Source organism: Perissodus microlepis, chromosome 17 (assembly GCF_051167445.1).
Source record: "Perissodus microlepis isolate ML-2025 ecotype Zambia chromosome 17, ASM5116744v1, whole genome shotgun sequence".
NCBI classification, from domain to species: Eukaryota; Metazoa; Chordata; class Actinopteri; order Cichliformes; family Cichlidae; genus Perissodus; species Perissodus microlepis.
This window is the reverse complement of record NC_140477.1, coordinates 5,407,260-5,434,181: the sequence shown is the minus strand read 5'-3', so window position 1 is coordinate 5,434,181 and position 26,922 is coordinate 5,407,260. Positions and strand designations below refer to the sequence as shown.

Sequence of the window (26,922 nt, the reverse complement as noted above, 5' to 3'; positions counted from 1 at the left end):
CTGTGGTGGCACAGTGTTAATAATTTACATATGAAATCTAACATCCACTGTTAGTCTTTGGTCCGAATTCTTTTTTTTTTTTTTTACCATCACCCCCCCTTTTTTTGTACTTATTTAGGTGTGAAAGGATAATAAAAAATAGAGCTGATAAACTACTCCAAGTCTTTTTAGCCACACTGGGTTGCAAGCTGGATCTATTATTCCCTCTGTTATCAGTTAGGATGTTAATTTTGGCTAATGCATAACACACCAAAACAAAAAATATTTATACCTGGATGCTAAGGAAGCAGGGGTACATCCAATGTTCGGTGTAACATGTGACAAAGTAACGCATTACTGTAATCACATTGTATTTTTCAGTAACACAGTACTGTAAAATGTAATTGTACTAAAATTACTAATTACATTAAAGTTACAACTCGCATTCATTGAACACCAGGGCTTTGAATATGATACTGATTCAAATATATTATTGTTTATTAAACAAATAAAACAATAGATTTTTTTTTTCATTGGTGATCATTATTTCTGAATGGTCCGATTGATCATGAGACATCTAATGCAAAAATTTGACCTAAAATAATTTTATCTAATGATGATTTGGCATTTTGGGAACACACTTGCTTTTTTTTTTATTGCATTATTAGGTTTTTATGTTAATGTTTTTTTTACCTTCATTGATGCAGATTTGTTCTCCTCTGATTAGTAACCACATCATGGAAGCTGTAAAAAATAAAAAACAAATAAACACAGGTAAAGACTTTTTTTCTCCAACCTTAGACATGTTTTTGTCATAACATGAAGCTATTAGGAAATTATAAAGGGATTCATTTTATCTTTAGACAGCTAAATCAACAGGTTCACCGCCGGCCTGAATCAAGGAGAAGTTATTAATCATTTTACGAGTTTTATAATAATAACCATGGTTATTATTATAAAACTCAGTAGTGTAAGGCAAAGGTCAAAACCTCTTATGGTGTAAACAGCAATAACAGAAAAGTGGTTTAAAACAAAAAAACCTAAACTTACCAACTGGAGAAACAAACCTGAACCTATTTATGAATCTTTCCTGGTGGGTCATTCACATGATCAAAAAAAAATTTGTGCATATTTATTTTTATATTAAATATTTATGGCTTTTACATATTCAAACTAACTATGGTGCTTTAAAGGCATCGCAGTAAATCACGGCAAGTGTAGCTGAAACCCTATCAAAGAAATATGTTTTCATAGAAGAAGCAGATGTTATCATGTTTCTGTGTTTTCAAAAAGCAGTAGGCTTCAGTAGGTGTGTGATATAAAAAGCTTATGCCAGCTCTCTCAAAGTCGGACTTGGTCTCAGTGTTGAAAGTCAAAAATCCTACCCACAATGTATGTTGCTGCATGCATTCAGGCAGGCACTTCAGCAGCAGACTGACTCCAAGGGCAGGACAAGATGGAAAACATTTCTCAGATTATTAAAGAGATGCTGTTTCATATTTTCCTTAAACGCTGTTGGCTTCTGTAAAGCCAACATATATTTAAACAGCTATGTTGAAATATAAATAAAAACCAAATTAATAGCTGAGTTGTGTGGGAAAAAATATATTCTGTTATTGGAAAGTCTTTTATTTACAGGCCTTTATTTAAGGAATGTTGGCTCAAAGTACCAAAGCTTCCTTTTCTATAGACAAGTCAGACTTTATCAAAGATAGGAAAACATTTTTCTTTACTCAAAGTATTTTATTCAAGGCTCATACGGCTTTATTTAGTTGTATTTTTTTCTGGCATGCTCGAAATAAATTGTGCAGTAAAGGTTGTAAATTGTTGCCAGGCATAACGTGGAGATAATATATGAGCTACTAATTTCAATTCTTGTAATTTATTAATGATCGTTGATAACTTTTTAAAAATAATTTCTATTATCGTTGTTTATTCCCCTGTACTCTAACTTTTTAATATTCATATTTTTTATTTTATTTTTGGCTTTCTGACTCTATTGCATAAATAGTTTTCTGCCATCCCATGCAATTGGGTCAAAGAGCAATGAAGTAACATAAAAGCAAAAACAACGTGGAATGAAAAGCAACCAACAAACAAAACCTTCTCCATTATAAAACAAATGTTACGTTTAGTTTCACAAAAATGATGAAAAATGTGCAAAGAGATTAAAATTGCACAATGTTAAGAAGTTATTCTTTTCTACCACACCTAAATTTCAGATTGCATTAAAAGAAATGGTGTGAAATACCACATTAAAAGACATTTTTGAGTGTAAGTGGATAAAGAAATTTCATGTACAGAAACTCAAAATATAAGGTGTGACTCGCAGCTTTTCACTCCTTTTTCTATGTAAGGTGTATGTTGGAGAAAAAAAAGGCTAAAGTGGGCGCAGTAACTGTCTTGTATGCACGTGGGTGTACAAGCCATATCATTGCAGTAAGTGTCTTATTAAAGACCTTTAAGCTTCTCCAAAATAAGTCTGTGCAGGAAAGTAAATTACTGTTACTAATTACTTTTTACGGTAACTTTCCCCAGCGGTGGTAAGCATGCAGTTCCAGCAGTAATTATTTCATCTGCATATGTCAGGGTTCAGCTGATGTACCGTACCTGGTAAGGATTCCATGGTGGTTATTATTGCCGGATTAATTTCGTGTCCTTTGGTGTAAAGCAGATCCATTAACACTGATTTAGAAAAGGGCTATCACGCATGTACTCACCAGTGCTCTTGGCAACTAAGACAGTCACTACTAACTTAAAGGCACATGTAAGAGGGGCGGTGAGTGCAAGGCTGTATGTGTGGAAGGTGAAAAAGGTCAAGATACTGCGATGCTGTAACTCTTATAAGATGTGGGGGTCAGCGGCAAAGATCAGCTGGGTCAAACGTGTAATGGGAGACATTTTTCATAAGTCGCATTTCTCATCCCGATCTCAGAGGAAACGGCGAGGATGAAGAAGTGAATTGCGGAAAATGACATTTCCATGTGTGTAACCTCTTGCCTTGCCACGTCCCCTCTTGACAGGGAACGGCAGACCCTTCTCATCTCTCTTAGGCTGTCTCGTATATCACTCACAGCTCTCCGTCCCAAGAGGTGGAAGAAAGAGTGAGAGGAAGTGTGCAGGTGATGCTGGTGGACTGCTCTTCAATCTAGAAGCTACTCAACAATCAGAAACACATCTATCACGAGCCTTAAAAGTCATTTTGAGCCACCTGACACACATACACTTGTATCCCTGGTTTGTAATGTGGATGTACTGTAGATGTCTGCCACTGAGCTGTCTTGAACATTTTGTTTTAGAAAAAAGGGATATTTTTACCCTTTATGGTGAATCAGTCCAGGACATAGACCAAGCCGACCGAGGAGAAAAGGACAGAGAGGAGACTGCAGTATTGTTATCGTCCTGAAGCCCTGACAATTGGACCACTTGGTGGCACTAGCAGCCAAAATCACAGAGAAAAACAGGAGGCAGTGTGTCTGGGTATAACAGATAGACTTGTATAAATGTTCTTTTTCCATAACATAGCTTCAGCCGTGAATATGAATATTCTTAACAGCAGGCCTAAGACTATCAAAATAAATCAGCTGCTGTAAACATCTCATTAAAGATGAATATTTCCGTTTTTGGAGCTGCTGTGAGAGCAGTAAAGTCTGCCAGAAACACTGTGGGCAGCTTCATGTGAGGTGGGTAGTGTGGATGGGGAGCATGTGCACAACAGCATGCGCGTAAACATGCAGCAAACACACTCTTGGCATCTGATAAAGTGCCCTCGGTGTACCAGTGCTCCTTTCGCTCTCAGGCTCCTGTTCATGCTTAGGTGGCAATTACAAGTAAAAACACTTCGGAGGGCAGAGGGGGAGGCTAGTTTCGATTCAGGTCGCGCGTGAGCCTAAATGTCATTGGCCGGAGAGCAGCAGGTTAATTGAAGCCATTTTGTCGTCATGACCTGCTTAACTGAGTCCTGAAATCTGATTCAACTGACCAGTGCACACCCACTCACCCACTCACCCACCCACAACTTCTGTATCCGTTTTCACCTTCCCGTTGTGCTGTTTAGTAATGATAAAAGCGTATGCATTCACTCTCATCAAGCTGTTATATAGGCGTTGTTGTTTATGATGCAATGTTTTTACTTTACATGCAGATTAGTAGCTGAATGAATAAAGCAAGCAGCCTAAAATTAATGAGTTAATCATTCAAAGCCCCCACACACTTAACATGTCTCTTTATCTTTTGTTCTTTTACTTCACTTGACCTTCACCGTGCAGAATGATGCATGTAAACTAACTGCACTGCACTTATAAAATGACTCCATTTGTATAGTGTGGTTCTAGAAATAGAAAAAAACTTATGCTAAATATTTATAAGTGTTGTATGTCTTATACCACCTATAGTCCTCCGACCATGATTAACTTATGAAAGTGGTTGCAATTTTTCTCATAAAACATGTATGTCATAAAATATGCAGAGTTTGTATCTGTTTAATTTTACACCGTATGAAAAAGATATGATACCTATGGCACAGGGGCGCCATGTGAGGGGGTTGGAAAGACTATGCTATTTTCACAAAAAATCTAATAAACGTGAGCACAAAAGAGAGAAAGAGAGACCCTACAATGAGTTGAAACATTAACTTGTTATTTCTTCCTCCTTAAAACAGACTATTATGGATTTCAAAATCTTATTTGTTTTCCATATGTACATATTTTCAGTGATATCAACTTTAATAGCAGGAAATTAACTTGGCACATAATTCTTTTCCTTCTCTCTTTTTTGCCATGTTTTTCAAGTAACCCAGATTTGACAACAACAACCTGGTGTGCCATCCCAATATTTTTAGTGGCCTCCATATGGCCACCCCATGAAAAAATTCTGGAGGCGCCCCTGCTATGGTATAAGACAGCGGTCCCCAACCCTCGGGCCACCGACCAGTACCGGTCCGTGAGTTGTTTGGTACCGGGCCACGAAACTTGAAGCTCGGATGTGAAATTTATGGTTTTCAGGATTTTTATTGTTTTTTTATCATTATTTTTTATTGTTTTTAGCATTAGCTCATTTTCCCTGGGTCTTTTCCTGTGTATTATGGCTAATTTTTATTTTATTTTTTTAACCGGTACTGGTTTTATTTTGTTGTGTTTATCCACGACACCTTAAAGGCTGAAAACATTGTCGGACATAAACCAGTCCGAGGCGCAAAAAAGGTTGGGGACCACTGGTATAAGACACATGTAAGGCTTATAAAAATTCCCCATACCTATTCTGAGTTTATTTTTTTAATTATTCTATTCCTCTTCTATATGAGTATTGATCCTTAAAAGCACTTCCCACTTCAGGCAACACTGTCTAATTCATACAGTGCTTTTATTACATGCACACAGCGCTCTCACTATTTGAGTATCACACTTGAGGACACTTTTGATGTTCAGTCAGTTTTGCCCAAGGACATTTTGATGCTTGGAAGGGAAGAACTGGGAACCAACCACCTTCTGATTAGTCTACAGTATAACCTGCTCTATGTAAATCACAGCTGCTTCAATCTGAAGACGTTTATCTGTCATCAGAAATGGCTCAGAAGCAGCTGTAGACATGATGTGGAAACATGATGGACTTCAGAAGTAAAAGGGTCCATAGACTGAACATAAAGGATGGATGTAGGTACTGGGACATCAGACTCCACATCATGAATTAGCAGTAATGAGCTATTGTTAAGGATGTCATATGCCTTTTTTTTTATGGAGACAAGGTATTTGCAGAAATGATTGAAACTTAAGTTAAAAGCTAAAGCTAGCTAAGTTTTTTGGCACGCTGCATTGATAAACTGTATCTCACAGACAAACAGGTACATCCTAATTATGGTAAATGGTAAATGGCCTGTATTTGTATAGCGCTTTCCAGTCATCCACCCATTCACACACACATTCACACACTGGTGATGGCAAGCTACGTTGTAGCCACAGCCACCCTGGGGAGCACTGACAGAGGCTGCCGGACACTGGCGCCACCGGGCCCTCTAATTAGTGCCAAGAAAAAAAAAATCACAAAATACTAGACTTTCCCTCCTCGTATAGTTCCATTAAAAATGCATCAAAAGGTACCAACACCACAAACACATTCAGGACACACTGTTTAGTGACTACAATTAGTGAGGTCCAGCAGATTTTATACCCGAAGTTGGGCTTCTTAACACAGGCTTTGCATTTGGAAGCATGCACCAGTGGCCCCTTGAAGAAATGCAGATTGCTTTGCACATAGCTTCTTTTTTCAGTTAACAAAGTTGGCAGGTAATTATTATTGTTATTGTTATTATTATTATTATTATATTTTTGACATGAGGAGCGGGTTTGCAACTGTCTGCAATCAATTGCGACTTTGGTGCTTCAAGATGGTGATAAAATGGCAATGAGACAGAGTCAGCCTGCTATCAGTTTGTGACTGATTGTGAAGTTGGCAATTACATGTAGTGTTTGTGACAATACAACAATTCGGTGTGATAAATCAGTAAAAACTGCATATCTGCTGCTTTCTGTTCCAAAATCTGTTGCAGTCTACTCTGAATACTTTAGAAATTCATAATAGGCAGAAAGTCCCATTAACTACTTTGATGTGTTGGCAAACTGTCTGCCTTCCTCAATTTGTCTAATTTATAGGAAGGCAATCACTTTCTAAAAGTAACTGAAGTCAATCTGAGCCTGCGTAGCTGAGGGTGTTGCATCCTCAAATTCTGGGCAGTTTCAGCAAATAGGTTACCAGCAGCAACAAAACCCGAATGCAATCACCAGGAAACCACTGGTTGTTAGTCACAGGAAGGTTGTTGTATTTTACTCTATTGTGGCTATGCCATTAGGTAATCACTATTTGCATTTGCTGAAGCTGTTTGTGTTTTACTTCAGCTGCAAAACCTGACAACATTGTGACCATGCCTGCTTTGAGAAATTAAACATCATTTGATGATGTAGATAGGCTCTTTTCTTTTTTATGTTAGCTTTGTAAAATAGTTTTTATGCCCTCCAAGTTATTATAAGACGTAGCTCACTTTGTTCTGGTGATTAGTCTAAAGCTGTTCCTCTTTATAAATATTAATTTTTTCATCTTTCTTTGCCAAAGCCTGAGGCACCAAGCACAGGTGTTTTGTGAATAACACGGAGGACAAGCAGCTAACTGCAGCTGAAACAGGAAGTTACGGTAATAACTGCTGTCCCTAGTGCACCCTGGGTAATAATCAGCCCTCGTTTGTCATAATAGCAGGTAAATACTCAAGCACAGTTGCAGTAGTCCTCTCAGTAGGACACTGGCAGCAGCAGTGGTCCACAACAATATTTCACTTATTTTTATTACGTGAACAGGCATTCGGGTCGTTCTCTGAGGCCTGTTAGTGTTTACAGACACAACAGCAGAAATGAAAAGGGCAAGTCGTGGCAGCATAGCAAAACCCAGATTCAAACTCAGGTCGAAGTACAAAGGCAGTTACTCGAGTGTAGTCAAGCAGCAGGGGTCTGCATTAATTATTCAGAGGAATTTTACAGTACTGTTTACGACCTTCCTTTTGCCGATTGCATGTTGATGAAAATAAAAATCAATGTGGACATATTTAGTGCATCATAATTTAATAACAGAGGAAGATATTACTATGAAAAGAAATTTCTCCGCCTGTTCTCTTGTTGGCTGGTTATGAAATGTACAAAGCCAAAGCCTGAGGCGAAGTTTCTCTGTTGTGCTTTCCATCTCAGTGAAGAAACTCTGAGATAAGACAAATGGTTCAAATGACCTTTGAAAAGATCACCATTTCTCGGTTCGCCTGAAAGAGAAGGGAAAGCAAGAGGGAGAGAGGTAAGCGAGGGGGCCTATTTCTACACAGCCAGAAATAAAAGTGGATTCCCAAACCGTGTGAGTGTGTGCCCTATTCGTCTACCCATCTCAATGCTTTCTGCTCCATTTATAGAAGTAAGTTTATTTGTCTCGGCCGAGGGCTTAACTGAAGCAGCAAAAGCAGGAGGGAAGGTGGGCTAAAGCTCACGTTTGTTACTCATTAACTAACAACTATCATGATTTATTTTTTCCCCTTTCTCCATTTTAATGAAATGCTCATAAATTGCCATGTGTTGCAGAGGGTCTCTACCCTGCACAGCTAGCTGCTAGCTCTGCTGTCCACAATGGCCTTTCATGGTGCTCATTACGATCCTGTCCTGGGAGACTGTGCATAGCTAGCTAGCTCCCACTTGTACACCTACTCCCAGCAGTCTTTCGTCTGTGTTTGACATTTCTGCATCTCAGCAGAGTTATTTTCTTACAAAAGTATCATGATGCCCTGACGTATGTTGAAAGTCTTGAAAGGATAAAATATCAAATAAAAACAAACGTAAAGTTGAAGTATCTTTTTGATTATATGACATATATATTTGAGCAATTTTGGCTTGTTCCTTTCTTTAGTTCACGTCATCATTATTTCAATTGCATCTTTACAAAACAGCCTCTTTAGGTAATGCCAAAGCATTTCAGTTGGGTTGAGGTCATGTCATGAATTTTGCTCTGTTTTAGTAATTCTGTTGTTGATTTACTTGTAAACTTTGGGTCATTGTCTCCCCTGAGCTTAGGCAATGAGTTGCTGCCCTAAATGTCATCTATAAGAGTTCTCTGTACAATTTTGAATTTATTATTCCTCCAGTTAACAGCCTGAAACCATGATGCTCCCTCCACCATGCTTCACGGGAGCTTCAAGTCTCCCCCTCCCCCCCCACCAAAGCATTGTGGACTTTTCGACTTGGTTTTATTTGTAAAAAGAACATTGTGTTTGTCAAATACACAAGTGGTCTTTTGTAACAATTAAATAGAGATTTCTACAAGTGTTTTGTTATCTTGGTGGGATCTTTGCAAGGAGCACAGCAGTAAAAGTTTCCTCAGTTTCAATTTCAGCAGTTTGCTTTATTATGAATTGCTGATGCGTATGTCTCCGTAAATGCCCTTTTCCAGAATTTATGCATGTTCATAATGTTTCTGCTAAGGTTCTAGTAGTGGTGAAGGTAGTCATGGTTGGGAAGAATAGACATTGCTGTAAAGGTTTTGTTACTTTGTACCTCCAAGGTTATTATAGCCAACCGAAGCTTAACTAAAAACTGAAACTAGATAGGGAAAAAAAAACATTTGAGTTAAAATAAAACTATTAATGAGACTTTATAAAAAGGTAAAAAATTAACTACAAAAGTATAGAAGAGAATAGAATAGCACTTTATTGTCATTGTACATGTACAACGAAATTGTGGAATTGCTTATGAAGCCTGATTGGTAGATAAGCTCAAATGTATTGTAATGTTTTGTTTTTTTTAATTTACCACTTAAAATGTACCACATTGTAATAATAATACATTCGGCTAATGCTGAAATTAACATCAAAATTAAAACCAAACATTTTCAAATACTAAAAACTAAATAGCCTACATTAATTTGTTTCTCAAAACAACATAGTAAAAAAATTGCTTGACATTTTTGGTAACAACAGTTATTCACTTAGATTAGAAGATCAATAACAATCTAGAAAATATGAAGCTACAGCCAGCGTTTATCTGAGACCTGATAATCACAGCGACTGTCAAACTGACAGAAGGTAACAAAATCTACCAGCACCTTTAAAGCGCACTAATTAACATGTAGTATCTTGTTTGCAGGGGGCATGGTTTAGGGTCCAAGAATATTTCCAGCAGTTGCTTGGCAACACAACTCGAGGAAGTTTTGGCTGCTGGTTTCTCCAAATGTCAAAACTGTCCTATAATGAGTGGCAGTAAGTGCTTCGATAACGGCTTGCCGATCGTTTTACGCCCTGGGTTGTGCCTGCTAGGCTAAACACAGTCAGTCCTTCATCATTATGGTCCAACATTATCTAACATAACAAATCAGAGTTTAAGTATTATTAATGCACAGATTAGCCACACATTTTTGTCACTGTTAATTAAATATATATTTGAAACTAATTCCATAAACTTGAAAAGAAGAAGAAATAGTTGCTTAAAATAGTGATTAACTGTAGAAATGATTCTACTGATGCTCACACTGCTGGGCAACTGCATTAGCTAAATGCTTATTTCCACTAAATGTGGTGCCACAACAGGGTGTTTTTTGGCTCACAAAATTAAGATGTAAAATGGCTTGTGCCTTCACATGATGTAACCTATTAAATTAGTTGCCGTGCTTGTGTGTGTGAATGTGTGTGCAGGGAATACAAGGAGGAGACGTAGCCTGGACAGCAGCATCACTTGTGTCCCAATTAGCAATGCAGGGCTTTGAATGGGTCTTTAACCTTAGCAGAGCTTAATCATGTAATTAACGAGAACGGTGAAACCGACTGCCTAATGCTACCCTCCTGCTCGAAATTTTCTCTGCAAAACATCGTCTAGACTCTGTGTTTTCAGAGACAAAGACATCATTTGTGACCTTTAAGACAAGGAGAGGGTTCGCTTCCTTGGGCATTTGTCTTTTATTTACTTGGGCGCCGTTCTAAAATAACATCTGATTGTCATTCAGTGCATGTGAGCGTACGTGTGCATGCATACGCGGCCGTGTGTGTATTTGTGCATCCGTTAACTTCCACGATGTGTGTCAGGGTGTGTATTTGCATATCATCCGCTGTCACAATTGCCCATCTAGGGTCTGTCCTAATGGCTGATTACCTACTGCTGGCATTTAAGCAGTGGCTGGAGGTGCACCTTCCCTCCTGCTTGGACACGCCGCACATCAAACTGGATGAGTAGTTGTTTACAACAGCCTCGCTTTAATTGCTCATCATATTATTGACTTAACGATAAGACATGGGAGATTGAAAGGGACATATGGATTCGGACAGTGGCCATCAAATGCTGCTCACCACGTTGTGATTTTGTATCCACGGTGACTATTAGCCAAACAAGCTGAGGCCTATTTAGCGGTAATCAGCAGAAGCACTGAGGAAGATAAAAATCAACCATGGGCATTATTTTCACTCCAGCCTTCAAGAGTGACAGGTCTATTATACAGTGCATGGAATTTATGAGATGATCATCTTTGATGGCCTGGATGTCCGCCGTTCGCTGTAATGTTTTCTATGGTAATGATGCTTCCCCTCTACCTTGGACCACAAAACCGCCATCCGCCTTGTGACTCCATCTCTCTGCTGAAAGTGATTGTTGACGGCTCCATTAAGAGGGGGAAAAATATTTTCTTCTCCCTCCACTCCACCTCCCACCCACTCAGAAGCTTTATATTCACTCGTCAGGCGAGCTTATTTATGTCGTCTTCTTCAGCGCGGGGATGCATCAGGTTTGAACTTGTCGCTTTGATGGGGATGGGGGTGATTTGAAACGACCTTGATACAACTTCTGCACACGGGGAATGTAATGCCGCTGTGGGATCGTACAGGGAATCAAAAGCTGTGGCCTGGAACAGCGCACATTGAGTGTTGGTCATTACAGCCGCCTGATTCCAAAGCCACAAATCTCACATCCGTCAGGGCTCTAAAGCTGTCTCGTCTGTCTTACATAAAACTGTCATGTTGTGCATTCGATGTGTAGTCTTGCAACAGCTGTATATAATGCATATTCAAATGGATTTGTTTAAAGTTGCATACAAACGGCAATCATCAATTACAACACTGAAAGTGAAGGAAAATCCTGCATGATTGAAGCTCAATATTAGCATTCTTTGCAAGCTCCTTTGATTAGCAGCAAGGAGATTTCCTGAACTTATGATGGAATTAATCTCCTCGCCACATTACAGCTTTATTTGATTTTACATTTAGCCCTGACACCAACTAGTGCTCCATGTAACTGAGGTATATGATCATTTTTGTCTGAAGAAGAAACTGCAAAGCTGATTTGCGGGTTACTTTGGGGAGAGGCGGGGCAAATGAAACCATTAGACTCTGCCGTGGATCTGGATCACTTACCTAAAAGTGGAGTTGGCTTTGGTCGAAAAGGCTTTTCCCAGGTGCTTCTATAGTAATAATTCTAAATAAGCATAAAAAACAAACGTACAGATGTTTACAAGTTTATGTCAAATTAATAAAAAGTTCAGAGTGATCATATTTATCCAGTGGTAATGGTGTGGTCTCTTCCAGGCCATCTGTATGGCACAGAGGGTCTCTGAATTGTTTGATGAGTATAAGAACGATGTGACTCATATTTCATGGCCTTCACAGTCACCAGATACCGAGTCATAACTCTGTGAGATTTTGGACCAGCAGCACTCTCTCCCGCCATCATCAAAGTAAATGAGGTAATTGTCAGAACCAATAAAGGGAACTTTTTCAAATGACTCTGAAGCAGGAGCCAGACCGCAGTGCTCGGTTTTTAAAAAGGTTTATTTTGCATGCGTTCAGAGAGAGTCAGGAGCTGGGAGAATCTCAGGTGAGTGTCAATTCATTGAACAGGAACGGTCTTTTGAGTCTTTTTCCTGAACAGGCGGAGGAGTGAGCTTCAGCCGACTCCGAGAATTACTGAGGGGTAAAGAGAGCGAAATGACGTTACCAACAAGGCTTCACTAGGATTTGAAACTAGCGTCAGAGAGCATGTTTACCAGGACCAGTGCAAGGAAAATCTGGTGAGGAGTGTAGGCTTGAGCTCATCTTTAAAAGTACAGGAAGGAAATGAGCTGGTGGCAAACAGGTGTGTTGCCAGAAGATTGGGAAAACCAGCAGGTGGAGTCTAAGGTGGAGTCCAAACCAAACTCCACATGAAAGCTGACGAAAGGAAAGAGGCAAGACAGAGAGAGAAAGAGTAGAAAACCCTGAGCAGCCCTGGACCGTGTCAGTAATAGTTTCTGCCCTATGAGTTTCAGACACTTGACTCTAGTTAGGCAGTGCCAAAGCACACCAGAGCTGTTCTAGAAGGGCACGCGAGCCCTTAAAAGTACACTTCATGCTGTTTTTAGCTCATCCAGTCCAAGGAAGTGTCTGTCCATCCATCCATCTATCCCAATTTACAAAACTGGTCAGAATTTAATCAAACTTTAACACAATCACCACCAAATAGGTGTTCACCCAAATTATCCTCAAGGTTGAAGTAATCTTTTTGGTCATTTTAATGAGCTGGAAGCCATGAAATGCAATAGACTGCGAGCCAGATGAACTACTGCGTCAAAGACATTTTGGTTTCAAAGATGAAACACAATATACGATGAATAAAAGACACATGTATGTTATCCATTCATGGTACGTTTTTAGATAAACTGAAGCATTACATGATGATTTAAGGGTTTACATTAAGGGAGCATGTATTTGTTTCTTTTTAAAAGCACAAATTTTGTTGTGGGAAATCCATATTTTCGGTGGTGAACTGGCTAAACCAAACCCGAAAACCATCTTCCTCATCAAGAACATATACTTATTTAAAACCTGCTTCATTTCGATATTCAAGCAACAGAATAGTAAATCTGACCTCTGAAGCTTGGATCTTTTGACACCTGTTTTTCATCGTGGGAATCAGAGCAGTAATTGCTTTTGAGGGGTCCCTGATCCATTTACACTGCACTCTGCTTTCCAAAGCCGGGAACATGATTTGTATTTGACACATGTCCTCGTTTCATCTCCTTTCATGTCTGCACAGTCTTTGTGATGTGATGCTGTTTATTTGGGGTAGATGTTGCTTTTCAGTTTGGATCCTAAGGGAGGGGCGGTGGGTGATTTAAAAGACAGCATTATTTTTCATTTGATGCTTTCATCCGTGATCTACACTCTTAAACAAATACATTTTTTAAAAGTTTGTCTTCTAATAATTTCAAAAATGTATGAAACAGAAATTAAGTCAGTAAAGTAAACTTTCAAAGACACTCCACCTTAAGAGAATAATAACAGTACAAATCAATTCTGTTTCTTCCCTTGGAGGTATGGCGCCCTGTTGTTTTCCAGGGTACACAAACCCTTTGTAATCATACCAAACAGTGAACCATACAGACTCACAAGAACCAGACACTATAAACACTTGAATTGCAATCCAATATCCTCTCTGTTTTTCTCCCCTTTGGATCTTGAATATGGAGGTGTGCATTCCAATTATCCTCCGCTGAAACATGAATGCAAAAGACCGAAAACAACATTTAGAAAAAAAAAAAGAAAGAGAATTTGTCTTTAGCTGCAGGGCATTCATTTAAACTACATTTGAGGGAAGAATTGGATAGCAGAGGGAGGAAGGAGACTCATCAAACGTGCCTGCTGTCATGCGGGGAAGGCAGGAGGGTGGCTGTCTGTGTGGCACCAGGTCACTTGCATTCACACAAGAGCTGGGCCCTGAAATTGAGCAAACATCTTATTTTCTCATTTATTTGTGTTTGAGGTTTTTAATAAAGCCAGGAATCAGCAGTATATCTACCCTCTTCCTTTCCCGGTTTTTCAGTACTTTTCCCTGCCTCACGCTCCAGCATGATGCTGAAAATGATGCCAAACCCATGATTGTGTCCTCGGGTAAAGTGCTTTTATTTCATTTCTGAAAAGAACAAACTCCAGAACATGAATACAGAGATCATGTGTTTACAGTTTGAAAAACATCTAACACGTGTTTCAGTCATTTTAAATCGTTATTCCATGCTCCTCGTGCATTCTGTTATTTTTCCATAAAGGACACACAAACACACCACTATCACCCTCTTTAATACAGGTTGATTTATCCTTTCAGAGCACAAGGACGATAGCCTCCTCAGGCTGGGAATCATTTTTTCCAGCTGACGCTAATCACCAGCTAATTAATAGTTGATGTGCCAGCTTAAAAAAACACTGCTGCTATTAACCTGTACATGCTATTGATTTAGCCTTGCTTTAGGTGCTGTAGGTACTTCTGGGAAAGAGAACACTAGACCAAGCAGATGTTCTGATACTCCGGGAGATCAAACGTATGAGCATTTAGTAACAGTGAGATGAAGATGAGCACACCAGCACCATGAAGCAAGTTCACCACATGATTATACTCAGTTTACCATCTGTAATCCTCCTAATGGCTCAGTCACACTACAATAAAAAAACAGGACAGCAACCTCCTCGCAACTAGGAACAATTGGTTGACCAATTGACCTTGGAGGCTACCTGTCTCCAAACAGTTGTGGTATGACTCACACTAACTGCAATCACTCTCAGACAGGTTGGTGAAGCTCTGCAAATAATTGATGTGTAATTTATAAACACAGATTGCCAACATGCTGCAATCAATAATAGTAAGTCTGCACCAATTAGCACAACCTCTTATGTTTACAATTCAGCAGGTTGTTTTCTGGTTGTAATCTTATATAAAAGCAAGATAGCATAGTGCCCATATCATTTTTGTAGTTCAATCACCATTCTGCAGCAAATGAGTCGCTATTTGTGGAGTTTGAGTTTCTGAATTTCTGCTCCAGATCTATGAGTTTCTGGTTGTACTCTGAATGGAAGTAGTTAATGTGACTTCCTGTTTATGTAGATGACAACAGAACTGCAGATTTTACCAGTTTACCAGGGATTTTAACAATGTATGGATAGCTGTCAAAGTGATCCCATTTAATCACAAACTGATGGCAGACTAATTCTGTGTAGTCATGGTTTTATTGCAGTCTTTGCAAGTTGATCACTCAAGATTTTATTAATTTTCGCCAGGTCCAATCTCGTGACTGTGGCGATCATATAGAAATAATGAAAACAATGGAAACAATGTCATGTTGGCAGCATATAATGTGTTACATGCACAGGGCGGGATTATAGGAAGGAAAACATGTTTTAAAAAGGAAACGATAACTGTGGGATGGGCAGTATGCTGATGTGGGGGTTAGTACTGTTGCCTCACAGTAAGAAGACCCAAATCCAGGTTTGGACCGGTCTATGTGGAGTTGGATGTTTTCTGAGTACTACAGCTTCCTCCCACAGTTAAAAAACATGAATATGCAGTAGGAAAATTGATGATTCTAAGAAGTGGTTGTAGGTGTGAATGTGAGTCTTATTCTCTTGTAAGCCCTATAACAGAATGATGACCTGTCTGGGATGAACTCTGCTTCTGGCCCATGGATACCTCTACCCTCACCTTGAAGTTAAGCTGGAGAGATGAAGGAAAATGGATGGAAGAAAACTGTAACAGTAGAAAAACATAAAGAGGGCAACCATATAATAAAGGGTAAACTCAACACAGCTGCAGCCTACACAGGTGTGTGAGTTTGATAGAAAAATGCTGCACAATATGTAAGGTATATCATGACATTAAAAACCACTGTATGTGTCTATTTAAGGCCTGGAAAGAAAACTGACCAAAATACCAAGAGCGTAATTTAACAGACTTATCATTATTACTGCTCTGTTATTAAGACATGGGAAGATCTGGCTCTAATTACAGTTTTGTATGCTATCAAATTATATTGTTGTATTGTGGTTTTCTTATGCTGTGCAAGACATGTGATCTGTTTTCCTTCAGCTTCAGTCTCATAGCAACTAAAGAATAGCAACAACAACAAAAAAGAATAATCATATAAGATAAACAAGTACAATACAGAAGTCTCAGGTGTCCTATTTTAATATTATATGGCTATATTAGGATTGTAACAATGAAACTGCTTCCAGATAGAAGTAAAAAGCACAAGAAATAAAGTTGCACCTGCAGTTCTATATATCTTTTTGATGCTCGAAGAGTCAAAGACTTTAGGCTTTGAATTAAAACCATCCTATTTGCATACTGAGAACGGTGACCCTAATTTTCAGAGAATTGATTGGTCAACAGATTTATACTTGCTGAACAAAATGTGCTCCATAACAGCTTTTACAGCTGAACGCGTCTTTAGCGGGCTATTACGAAGTGACATTCCTTGTCACGTCTCTTTTAAACAGGCTAGGTAACTATGGTAACTTATGCCGAACAGAAAATTTGTTCTGTTTTGTTCAGAGTTTAGGTTTGAAATTGGCAGCAAGTGGCGCTTGCGCCAATTAAATTTACAGACAATATGGTTTAGGAGCAAAATATATTTTCGGGCAAGGAGATACATTTTATAATTCCAAACCTGCTAAACCAAATGTTAATGTGACTAAACGAAGCAGTGCAGTCAAGTTGCAGTAAATGTCTGTGTCTGTTGCCAGAAGGATTCAGTGGGTGAATGTCCATAATTCTGTTTAAATTCTTGATCGTGATTTGCAGCCAAGTCCATTTTATACTGCTAATAAACTACAGAAAAATGGTTACTCTACTGAAGACTAATGAGAGGAATTACAACTTTTTTTTTAAAGAAGGAGCTCTTGCTGGAAAACATTTGCACTTTAGGTGCTCTTTGGTAGGGGTACGTACAATCTAAAATATCAAAAAAGTTGAAGGTACTCTGTTTTCATATAAAATTTAAATGCCTTTATTTTCATAGCACAGTTATATTTAACATTTACAGGCCTTGGTTTTCTCCTCTGCTGAAGGCAGAAATATATTGGAATTATAGCTATAAAGAATAGAGAATAATTGTATATGAAAAGAGAGTGCCCGGAGGTTTTAACTAATGTTTTACCTCTTTGTGGGACAGTGCTGTCCGCTGTTTCTGACTCTGGTGTTTCTCAAACCAGCCAATGCTACAGTCACACTAAGACAAACAGCAATATTAGAGCAAAACTGTGGTGACTATTTTTAATAAGCTACTAAGTTTGTTTCCTTTAAGACGGTTGCTTTGAAGACAGGGACCAGGTCGACAATGACTCACAGTCAGTTGCTGCCTTCAAAGCAACTTTGGTGTGTAAAGATGGTGAGCGAACAGCAATAACAGTCGATCAGTTTCCCACTGAAAGAGGTCAAATTTGTTATCTACATACGCAGACACTCATATCTGAAAAGATCTTCATATTATATACATACACTCAGAGTGTGGCCAAAACCTCTCTACAAATAATTTCTCTACAAATAGTAACGTAGTTTAATTAAAAAAGGACACTGGTGTTCAGCAAATCTCTTGTTTGTAGAGATATGACTGGAATGCAGCTAGGTGGAGGCCAGTTGAGTCGAGCACCCTATTGCAAAGAGACACGTCACTGATGAATTGAGCTGACATGGGCAGACTGAATCCGACTAATTGCAATCTATTTGGAGACAGTTGCCTCCCATTAGGTGACCTGTGTCTTACGATCAAAAGTGGTCACTCAGACGTTGAGGGTGTTGCACATGCAACTACTGTACTCGTAATCGGTCTCCAGCCAAAAAAGAAATTCTGTGCAACAACTGATTTTTCACAGTTGCAAGGCATTTCCTGTTCTATTTTTACTTTAGTCTGACAACCATAATACAAATAAAGCCCGGCCAAGCCAAACTAGTTTCGACACCCCTCAGATGAATGTTTCATATACAGATTCCCTTCGTTCTGTATTGACCAATGAATGCACTGTTGAGCACTTCCTGTACCACCATGCATCACACAGTTAAGTATTAAAGTAAGATGAATTTATTTTCTGGTGTGAGTGAGTAAGTTTGGATAAATTTTTATACCAAGGCCAACTTTGGTTAATATGGATAAGAATGTGCTTTGTTGTCACGAATTGTTGAACTTTTAGCTCTGTCACGAGACAGGAAATGATTGGTAATTGTCACATAGCAACGAAAAAGAAAAACAAAAAAACCCCACTAGTCATCTTAAAGTAGGACCAGTTGGGGTTCAATTTGAAAATGTACTGAAATCATTAATTTTCTGATGCACACTCATGGAATTGAGCTTAAATGATAAAATAATATGCTGTGTACAAAACTAAGATTACTATAAATACTTGTTTTCAAATGTCTTCATATATAATGCAATAATGTAGAAACAAGGTTTTTAATTTGGAGGTTTTTCACACTGCATTGGGTCTGTAATTGGTAATCTGGCTGCTAATCTAGTTTTGTTTTAACACCTAAATGTTTTTAAATGCCTCGTCCTTATCCAGTTTATTTAACAGCAATTCTAAAGACAGTTGTTAATTCTCTAAGGGATAAATACGGCGTTTAGCTTGAACAACCATATTATCACATAAATCAGCGGTGGAGGTTTTTGACAACCTAATCTACAGCTTTTTACCAAGAGGCCTGGGTTTTTTTTGTTTTGTTTCTTGGTCGTTACTTTTTTATTCTGCCTTCATCTGCTCAGTTACATTAATAAATGAGATTTCAGTGACAGCACATCTGCGGTTAAAGTGCAAAAAAAAAAAAAAAGACAGGAAAAAACAAGAAAGTTGAAATAAAACCATCTCCCTGACGACGCATGTTTTACAGCTCATGGAGAGGCCGCCGAATTAAGCTTGATGCAAACACGGCAAATTGAATCAATTTGCCTCCTCTAAATAGATGTGATGCGTGAAGCCCGAGCGCTCAAATGAATAAGAACAATTTTCTGCGTTTAATGATGTTGTTTTTTTGTTTGTGCATTTCTTTTGCCTCTGCTTGATGAAGGTTCTAGATGATCGGGCGCATAAAGGAAGAAAGATATCAGATAACAAGGCAGTGTGGAGGCGCGGTGCATGGTGTCTCCTCGCTATGTGATGCAGCCACTGAGAACGAAATGACAGGCCGTGGTGGAGCACGGGGACAGAATCAAGGGGTGAGCGGAGCATATTAAACTGATAAGCGGCCATGCGGAAAATAGTGAGGGCTACAATGGGCACAAAAAACCAAAAGGAAACATGAGAGGAGGTGGATGTGTGTACACACGTTAAAGTAGACACACGCACATGTGACCAGTAGTGAATACAGGGCCGGTATTGCCGATACTGATACATCAATAAAATAGACTTTTCAGCTTTTCAGGTATTTTAAAACTGGAATTTTTTGAGACCTGGATGTAAATGTGCCTGTCTCTAAAGCACTTTGGATCAATTTCTTCTATTGTTTAACTTTTAATTTAAATTAAATTTAAATTGTCTATAAATAAAACTGATGGTCGACACAAAACAGTTCAAAAGGTTTGCATGTATGAGGTTTTTTTTTCATTTTCCCCCAAAATACTTAACACAGTTAAGTAGGCTACATACTAGACTTAGAGGATAGAAAGTATTGATCATATCATGCTATCAATCTGATACAAATACAGGCCATGGTATTATGATACTATTGTTATTTGGATCAATCGATCCACCTCTAGTGACCAGTGGTGGATTTAGAGCTTTTGAATGATGGGCCTACCACTGCCTGTTGCTCAAAAATGGGCAAATACAGAAGTGAAAAGAATGCATAAAGTTGAATGTCTCACATGCGTAGATGGAGCTAAACACCGGGGACATTTTTCATTGACAAGCCTGTCATCGCCGTTGACATATTGATCAAGAGTAGCCTTGCTTTTGTGCACACAGTCTGCAACACTTAACGATCAACATGGAGTACAAAGCTTCCGGAGGTGCGGACACATTGACAGCCTCTGATTAAATCAGTAACAGTGGCAGCATTGTTGACGACAATGATGATAACACTGAGGGCACTTATCAACGGGAAGGGTTGTTGTAGCTTTAACACCGCCGCACACGATCTCCAGCAGACGTTCATAGATGCTGATGGCGGAAAATAATTTGAGCTTAAAAAAACAAAAAGAAACATTTCTCATCAAACTGAGTGGTCACCTAATACAGAGCACCACAGAACTCATGAATAATTGCTTCCAAGCGTTATGGTTTGCCTGTCAGTCAGAAGTCCGTTACGTTGGCTGTGATACATCTGAATTAGGTGCCTGGTGGCACTCTGTCACGTACGCCCCGTCGTAAGCCGTTAAATACATAAATCGGGTTTAAATGAACACACACACCACTTGTCTTGCCTGGTTTGCAGGGTAATTCATCTTCCAACTCAATGATTCTGTTATGCAGTCAAATTGACAAGTAATCCATTGCTGGTGTCCTTGTTGTCAACATTAAGGTCATTTCTGATTGTTGCATTGAATGAGCAGACTTGCAGTTTTGCAACACTTTGCTGAGGGTGAAATATGCCAGGTGAACGCATCAGTGTACAGTATGCAGTATGAGTGTTCTGGAGCTGTAACATGATGGTGCAAATACACACCTGGAAACACTGGCCTGCAAATACAGGATATCATGTGATCTGAAAAGTATGAGAAAGCGAGAAATTTAAGAGTTTTTAATCTAGAAATGAGAACCAAATGCATTACACATAATGGTGTAGTAGCAATCATTGAAATCTCTTTACATTTAATTGTCCCAGGGTGAACTTCTAACTGTGTTAAAAGAGGCAGTATGAGTGATTTGTGTGTGTAAACACACACACACACTTTGTATAGGACTAGCACAAAGAGTAGTGAGATAATTTTGTTAATCTGCAATAATCTTAGTTATTACAGATTTTGATAAGTTTGCAATGAAATGCATTGTGTTCATTTACATTCTGGAAAACAACAAACTAAAATAACAATTAAAAAATGCAGTCCTTTTTCGATCCTTGCATCTTCAGTTTTTTTCATCTTTTTCCACAAGTCACATTCTAGTTTTTAGCATCTTAAATCACTTTTCTATAGTGATTGAAAGTCACAAGCCTGCGTAATACCTGTCGGGGGACTACGCGGGTAGCGTTGTACATATTTTCGAGCAAGTGTGCTCAGGCTTTAAATGGATTACAGCTCATTATCCCAAATTACTTTTCAGAATAAGCCAGGAAATAGAGAGAAAAGCCTCACATGGTGGTTTGTAAGACTTGCTTTCAGGAAATCTTCTTCAGAGGTGCTTGATAGAGTTATAAAAAGATTAATTCATTTATTTTGGGGTCTTAATTAATACACTTGAGGCTTTTCTTTGAGGAAGCTGTTCATATTCCAAGGTCAGGCTAAATTATTGAGGTTACTTTGTAAATAAACACTAGAATAACATTAACAGAAATCAGCAACTAATAACAGTTCTTGCTGTTATTATAGTAGTTTATGATATATAGCAGGACGTGTTTATCTATTTTCTGTTTTTTTTTTCAGTACCTTTATATGTTTCACATCAAATCTTAATATTTGTTTTAATAACTTGTACTGCAAATGAAGGGATTTTTATCTCAGTGACAGCAAAGAATTTGCATTCAGATCCAAACTGCAAACCTGCCACAGAGCACGGAGCCAAATCTGTTACGTTCTACACAAAAAGTCTGTGAGTATACAAGTTTGTATTCTCAAATGCACACCAGCAGTAACATCTTGTGTTAGGTGTTGCTGGTGAACCTAAAAATATTGCTTCTGTTTTGCTTGGTTGTCAAAAAGATAAGATGCTATGACAGCTTAGTTGGCTTAGAAACCCAGCAGCAAATGTAATGTTTTGTCCACACTGCTGGAAAAAATCAGCGGCACCATCCCGAGAGCTGTGTTTTCAGGATGTATTTGAACTCACCGGCTGTTAAACAACAAAAGGCCATGAAACTCACAGCAACCCTACACTAACACAGGGCATGTACCAAGTAATCTATGTATTTAAGTGTTCTTTTTCCATATTCTACGGATAAGATCAAGATGGCAAGTCAGTGCAAAAGAAAGACAAACAGAAGTTCAGCATCCTTAAATTATCTATAGATAGCAGGAAGGCAAGTGTCAGAGGGTAGGTCCATTCAGTGTGCTGCAAAGCACCACAGGATAGACAAAATGAGGCTGAAGAGGTTTATAAAACAAAAGCTGTAAAGGAGAAATCCAAAGAACAGGTTAAGCCAGACTTGTCCAAACAGCAAAAGCTCACCAGATAGTTGATGAAAACCTAGAGCCTGGTCTTAAGAGCTTGAAAAAAGAGAAGGAAACTGGACTTCTTTAAGTTTGTGAAGATGTTTTATCTCTCGCAGAAGAGGCGTCTTCAGTTATATATGCAAGAGGGGAGAAGGCCCAGGTATTTAACCCCTAGTGAGGGTTGTCCCCTTTGGAGATGATCATTGGCCCACTACTGATCATGAGCCAAGGTGTGAAAAAAGGTGTGGGTCATTACCGTGACCAGGGGTTAAGGGTGTAACCACTTTAAGATGTTGCCCCACACTATCATGTGACCAAATGAGGTCACTTGAGGGAAGGTGTGAGTGGTTGAAGCGCTTGGAAAAGGATGTCAGGACTGCATTTTAGGTGCCAATAAGCTCTTTTTAATGATGATCTTTCACCATGGACAGAATGTAAACATTAGCAACTTTAAATCTGAGCTGAGATGACAAATGATTTGAAAGTGGAATATGGGAGGTCGTGTATGTCCACAGAGAACTACTAGCAACCTCCTCCAAAAGGAACAAACCTCTACTAGGGGTTAAAAACTTTGCACACTCCACATTTTGTTTTTAGAGCTGAAGAAAGCTCATGGGTGAGAGGCGAAATGTTTTAGAGATAAGATAAGATAAGATAAAACTTTATTAATCCCTCGGGTGGGTTCCTCTGGGAAATTCGGTTCCAAATAAGCACAGCACCGACAGAAGTTATAGAGTTACAGAATATTATAAATATATATATATATATATACACACACATATATAAATACAAAGACATATATAGATAAAAATATACAAAGGGGATAAATAGAATAAATAGGAATAAAATAAAAATAAAAATACAAGTGGATTGCACATTTCAAGTATGGAGTCTATTGCACCGTTGACTATTAACAAAAAGTATTGCACAAAGGTAATTGCACAGTGAGGTGAAGAGGCACTACAGCTTAGTTGTTCCCCCCTCCTTTGTCCTCCTGTTTCCCCTCCCTCTCCCCTCCAGAGAGGAGTTAAACAGTCTGATGGCGTGTGGGACAAAGGAGTTTTTAAGTCTGTTGGTTCTTGTCTTGGGAAGAAGCAACCTGTCACTGAACAGGCTCTTCTGGTTGTTTATGGCCGTGTGCAGAGGATGCCCAGCATTGTCCATAATGTCCAGCAGTTTCTTTAGTGTCCTTTTCTCTGCCACTGTCACCAGAGTGTCCAGCTTCATGCCGACCACAGAGCCAGCCTTCCTGATCAGTTTTTCCAGCCTGGATGAGTCCTTCTTTGCTGTGCTGCTCCCCCAGCACACCACAGCATAGAAAAGTACTCCAGCAACCACTGACTGGTAAAACATCCTCAGGAGCTTCCTGCAGATGTTAAAAGACCTCAGCCTCCTGAGGAAGTACAGTCGGCTTTGGGCTTTTTTATACAGGTGCTCTGTGTTGCATGACCAGTCCAGTTTGTTGTCCACCCACAGCCCGAGGTACTTGTACTTGTTGACCACCTCCACCTCCTCCCCCTCTATCTGAACCGGCAGTGGACCTGCTCTGGACCTCCCAAAGTCCACAACCAGTTCCTTAGTCTTTGAGGTGTTGAGTTGCAGGTGGTTTGTGTGACTCCATGCGACAAAGTTCCTCACCAGACTTCTGTACTCCTCTTCCTGATCATTCCAGATACACCCCATGATGGCTGTGTCGTCTGCAAACTTCTGAATGTGGCATAATTCAGAGTTGTAGCAGAAGTCAGAGGTGTACAGGGTGAAGAGAAGTGGGGACAGCACAGTTCCCTGTGGTGCTCCTGTGCTGCTGACCACAGTGTCAGACGTGATGTCCTTCAGCCTGACGTACTGTGGCCTGTCGGTGAGGTAGTCGGAGATCCAAGCGACCAGGCAGGGGTCCACCTCCATCCTGTTCAGTTTTTCCTGAAGCAGACAGGGCCGGATGGTATTAAAGGCACTGGAAAAGTCAAGAAACAGGATCCTGACCGTGCCTTTTCCCCCATCCAGGTGTGAGTGGGCTCTATGCAGGAGGTACAGGATGGCATCCTCCACTCCGACACCCGCCTTGTAGGCGAACTGTAGTGGGTCCTGGGCATGTTGTACCTGTGGTCGGAGGAGGTTGAGGAAGAGCCGCTCTAGAGTCTTCATAAGATGTGACGTCAGTGCCACCGGTCGGAAGTCATTCAGCTCATTGGGCCGGTTCCTTTTGGGGACCGGGACAATGCAGGATGTCTTCCATAGGGCGGGCACTCTCCCCAGTCGCAGACTGAGATTGAAGACTCGTTGCAGCGGCTCCCCAAGTTCAGCAGCACACGCCTTTAGCATCCTCGGACACACCTTGTCTGGACCTGCTGCCTTTCTGGGGCGAAGCTTCCTCAGTTGTCTCCTGACCTGATCCACTGTGACACTGGGAGATGATTGGAAGGAGGGGGGGGGAGATGTCTTGCTGTTGAGAGAGGGATTGGAGGAGGGGGGTGTCATCATAGTGTCAGGAAGGGGGGGGAGCGAGGGAGGAAGGAGAGTGGGGAGAGGGCTCTGTAGTAAAGGTGAGGGTGAGGGTGGGGGGGTTGTGGGCTGGTCAAACCTGTTGAAGAAGTTGTTGAGTTCGTTTGCCTTCTCCACAGTCCCCCCCACTGTGCTTTTCTTGGTGTTGTGGCCTGTGATGGTTTTCACACCATTCCAGACCTCCCTCATATTGTTCCTCTCCAACTTCTGCTCCACCTTCCTCCTGTAGGTGTCCTTTGCTTCCCTCAGGCAGCGTTTCACCTCCCGCTGTGCTGCTTTCATCTCCTCCTTCACTTTGCTCCTGAAAGCCTTCTTCTTCATGTTGAGGACAGCTTTGACTTCCTGTGTTACCCACGGTTTGTTATTAGGGTAACACCGTACCGTCTTAGCAGGGGCGACCGTGTCCACACAAAAGTTGAGGTAGTCTGTAAGACAGTGTGTCGCCCCCTCTATGTCCTCACCATGTGGGCTCAGAAGCACATCCCAGTCTGTGGTGTCATAGCAGTCTCTCAGAGCATCCTCCTTTTCTGGGGTCCATCTCCTGATGGAGCGTGTTGTGACAGGCTGCCTTTGGACGAGGGGTGTGTATTGTGGCTGTAGGTAAACCAGGTTGTGGTCTGACTTCCCTAGTGGGGGGAGGGGGGTGGCTCTGTATGCATCTCTCACATTGGCATACAGTAGGTCAATTGTCCTGTTGCTCCTTGTGGGACAATTCACAAACTGGTGAAAAGCAGCCAGAGTAGAATCCAGTGTGGCATGATTAAAGTCTCCAGATATAATGATGAAAGCCTCTGGGTTTTGTGTCTGAAGTCTTGCTGTAACTGTGTGTATTTGCTCACAGGCAGCTGTTGCGTCGGCCCTCGGAGGGATGTAAACACACACACAGATCGCGTGACTGAACTCCCGAGGTAGATAATATGGCCGCAAGCTAACAGCTAGCAGCTCCAGGTCCGGACGGCATACCGAAACTTTAACGGAGACGTGGCCGGGGTTGCAGTATCTGTTGTTAACGTAGACAATGAGTCCCCCACCCCTGCTTTTTCCGCTGGCCTGCGTGTCCCTATCGGCTCTCATGGATGTGAAACCGCATAGGTCTACGTTAGCCTGTGGCGTTAGCTCGGTTAGCCACGTCTCCGTGAAGATAAACAAACTGCACTCACGGTATAGTCGGTGGTTGTTCAGAGCACACAGTTCGTCCATTTTATTCGGTAGCGAGTTCACGTTGCCCATTATCACTGTCGGGATTGATGGTTTGAATCGCCTCCGGTGATCCGCTCTCCTCGCTCCAGCTTTGCAGCCTCTGTAGCTCCTCTTTATCTCAGCCGGGATGTTGTGTCGCATGCCGGTCTGTCCCTTTGTTCTTAGTGCCAGCAGCTCCACTCTCGAATAGATGAAGGAGCTGGTTCCAGAAGTTTTAAAAAGTGCATTATCCATCTTGTATTGCTATATCTAAGAGGTATAAGTACAGTAACTAGAGGAAGGTGAAATAAAGTTTGAAAGCCTAGTCTAAAAAAGTTAAAAGTTAAGAAAAAGTGCGGCGTTGCAGAGCTACTTGGAAAGGCTGCCGTCACTCCAGCGCCATCTTGTATAAATCTTGTATAAATCTTGTATGTTTTCACAAGCTCAAAGCAGTCCAGTTGTGCAAACTTGTCAAGATGACCTATTGTTAATTGTAGCATAGTTATTGATGGCAGATTGACTGTCTGAATATTTCAGAAACTGCTTGTCTACTGGGATTTTCCTGCACAACCACATCTAGAGATACGAATAGAATATCCAGTGAGCGGCAGTTCTCTGGACAAAAAAAGCCTTGTTAAAGCAGACGTCAGAATAGCCTGACTGCTTTGAGCT

General features: G+C 40.3%; 1 protein-coding gene across 1 annotated transcript in view; it reads right to left on the bottom strand.

Moving 5' to 3' along the window:
- LOC146369090 (uncharacterized) overlaps nt 1-26,637 on the bottom strand; it is a 50,426-nt gene extending 23,789 nt beyond the window's left edge. Inside the window, exon 1 of the mRNA XM_084910642.1 lies at nt 23,669-26,637. Within this exon, the coding sequence (XP_084766768.1) occupies nt 23,669-26,505 (2,837 nt within the window). The 5' untranslated portion in view covers nt 26,506-26,637. The remainder of the gene's footprint in view (nt 1-23,668) is intronic.
- Between the last annotated feature and the right edge of the window lie 285 nt (nt 26,638-26,922).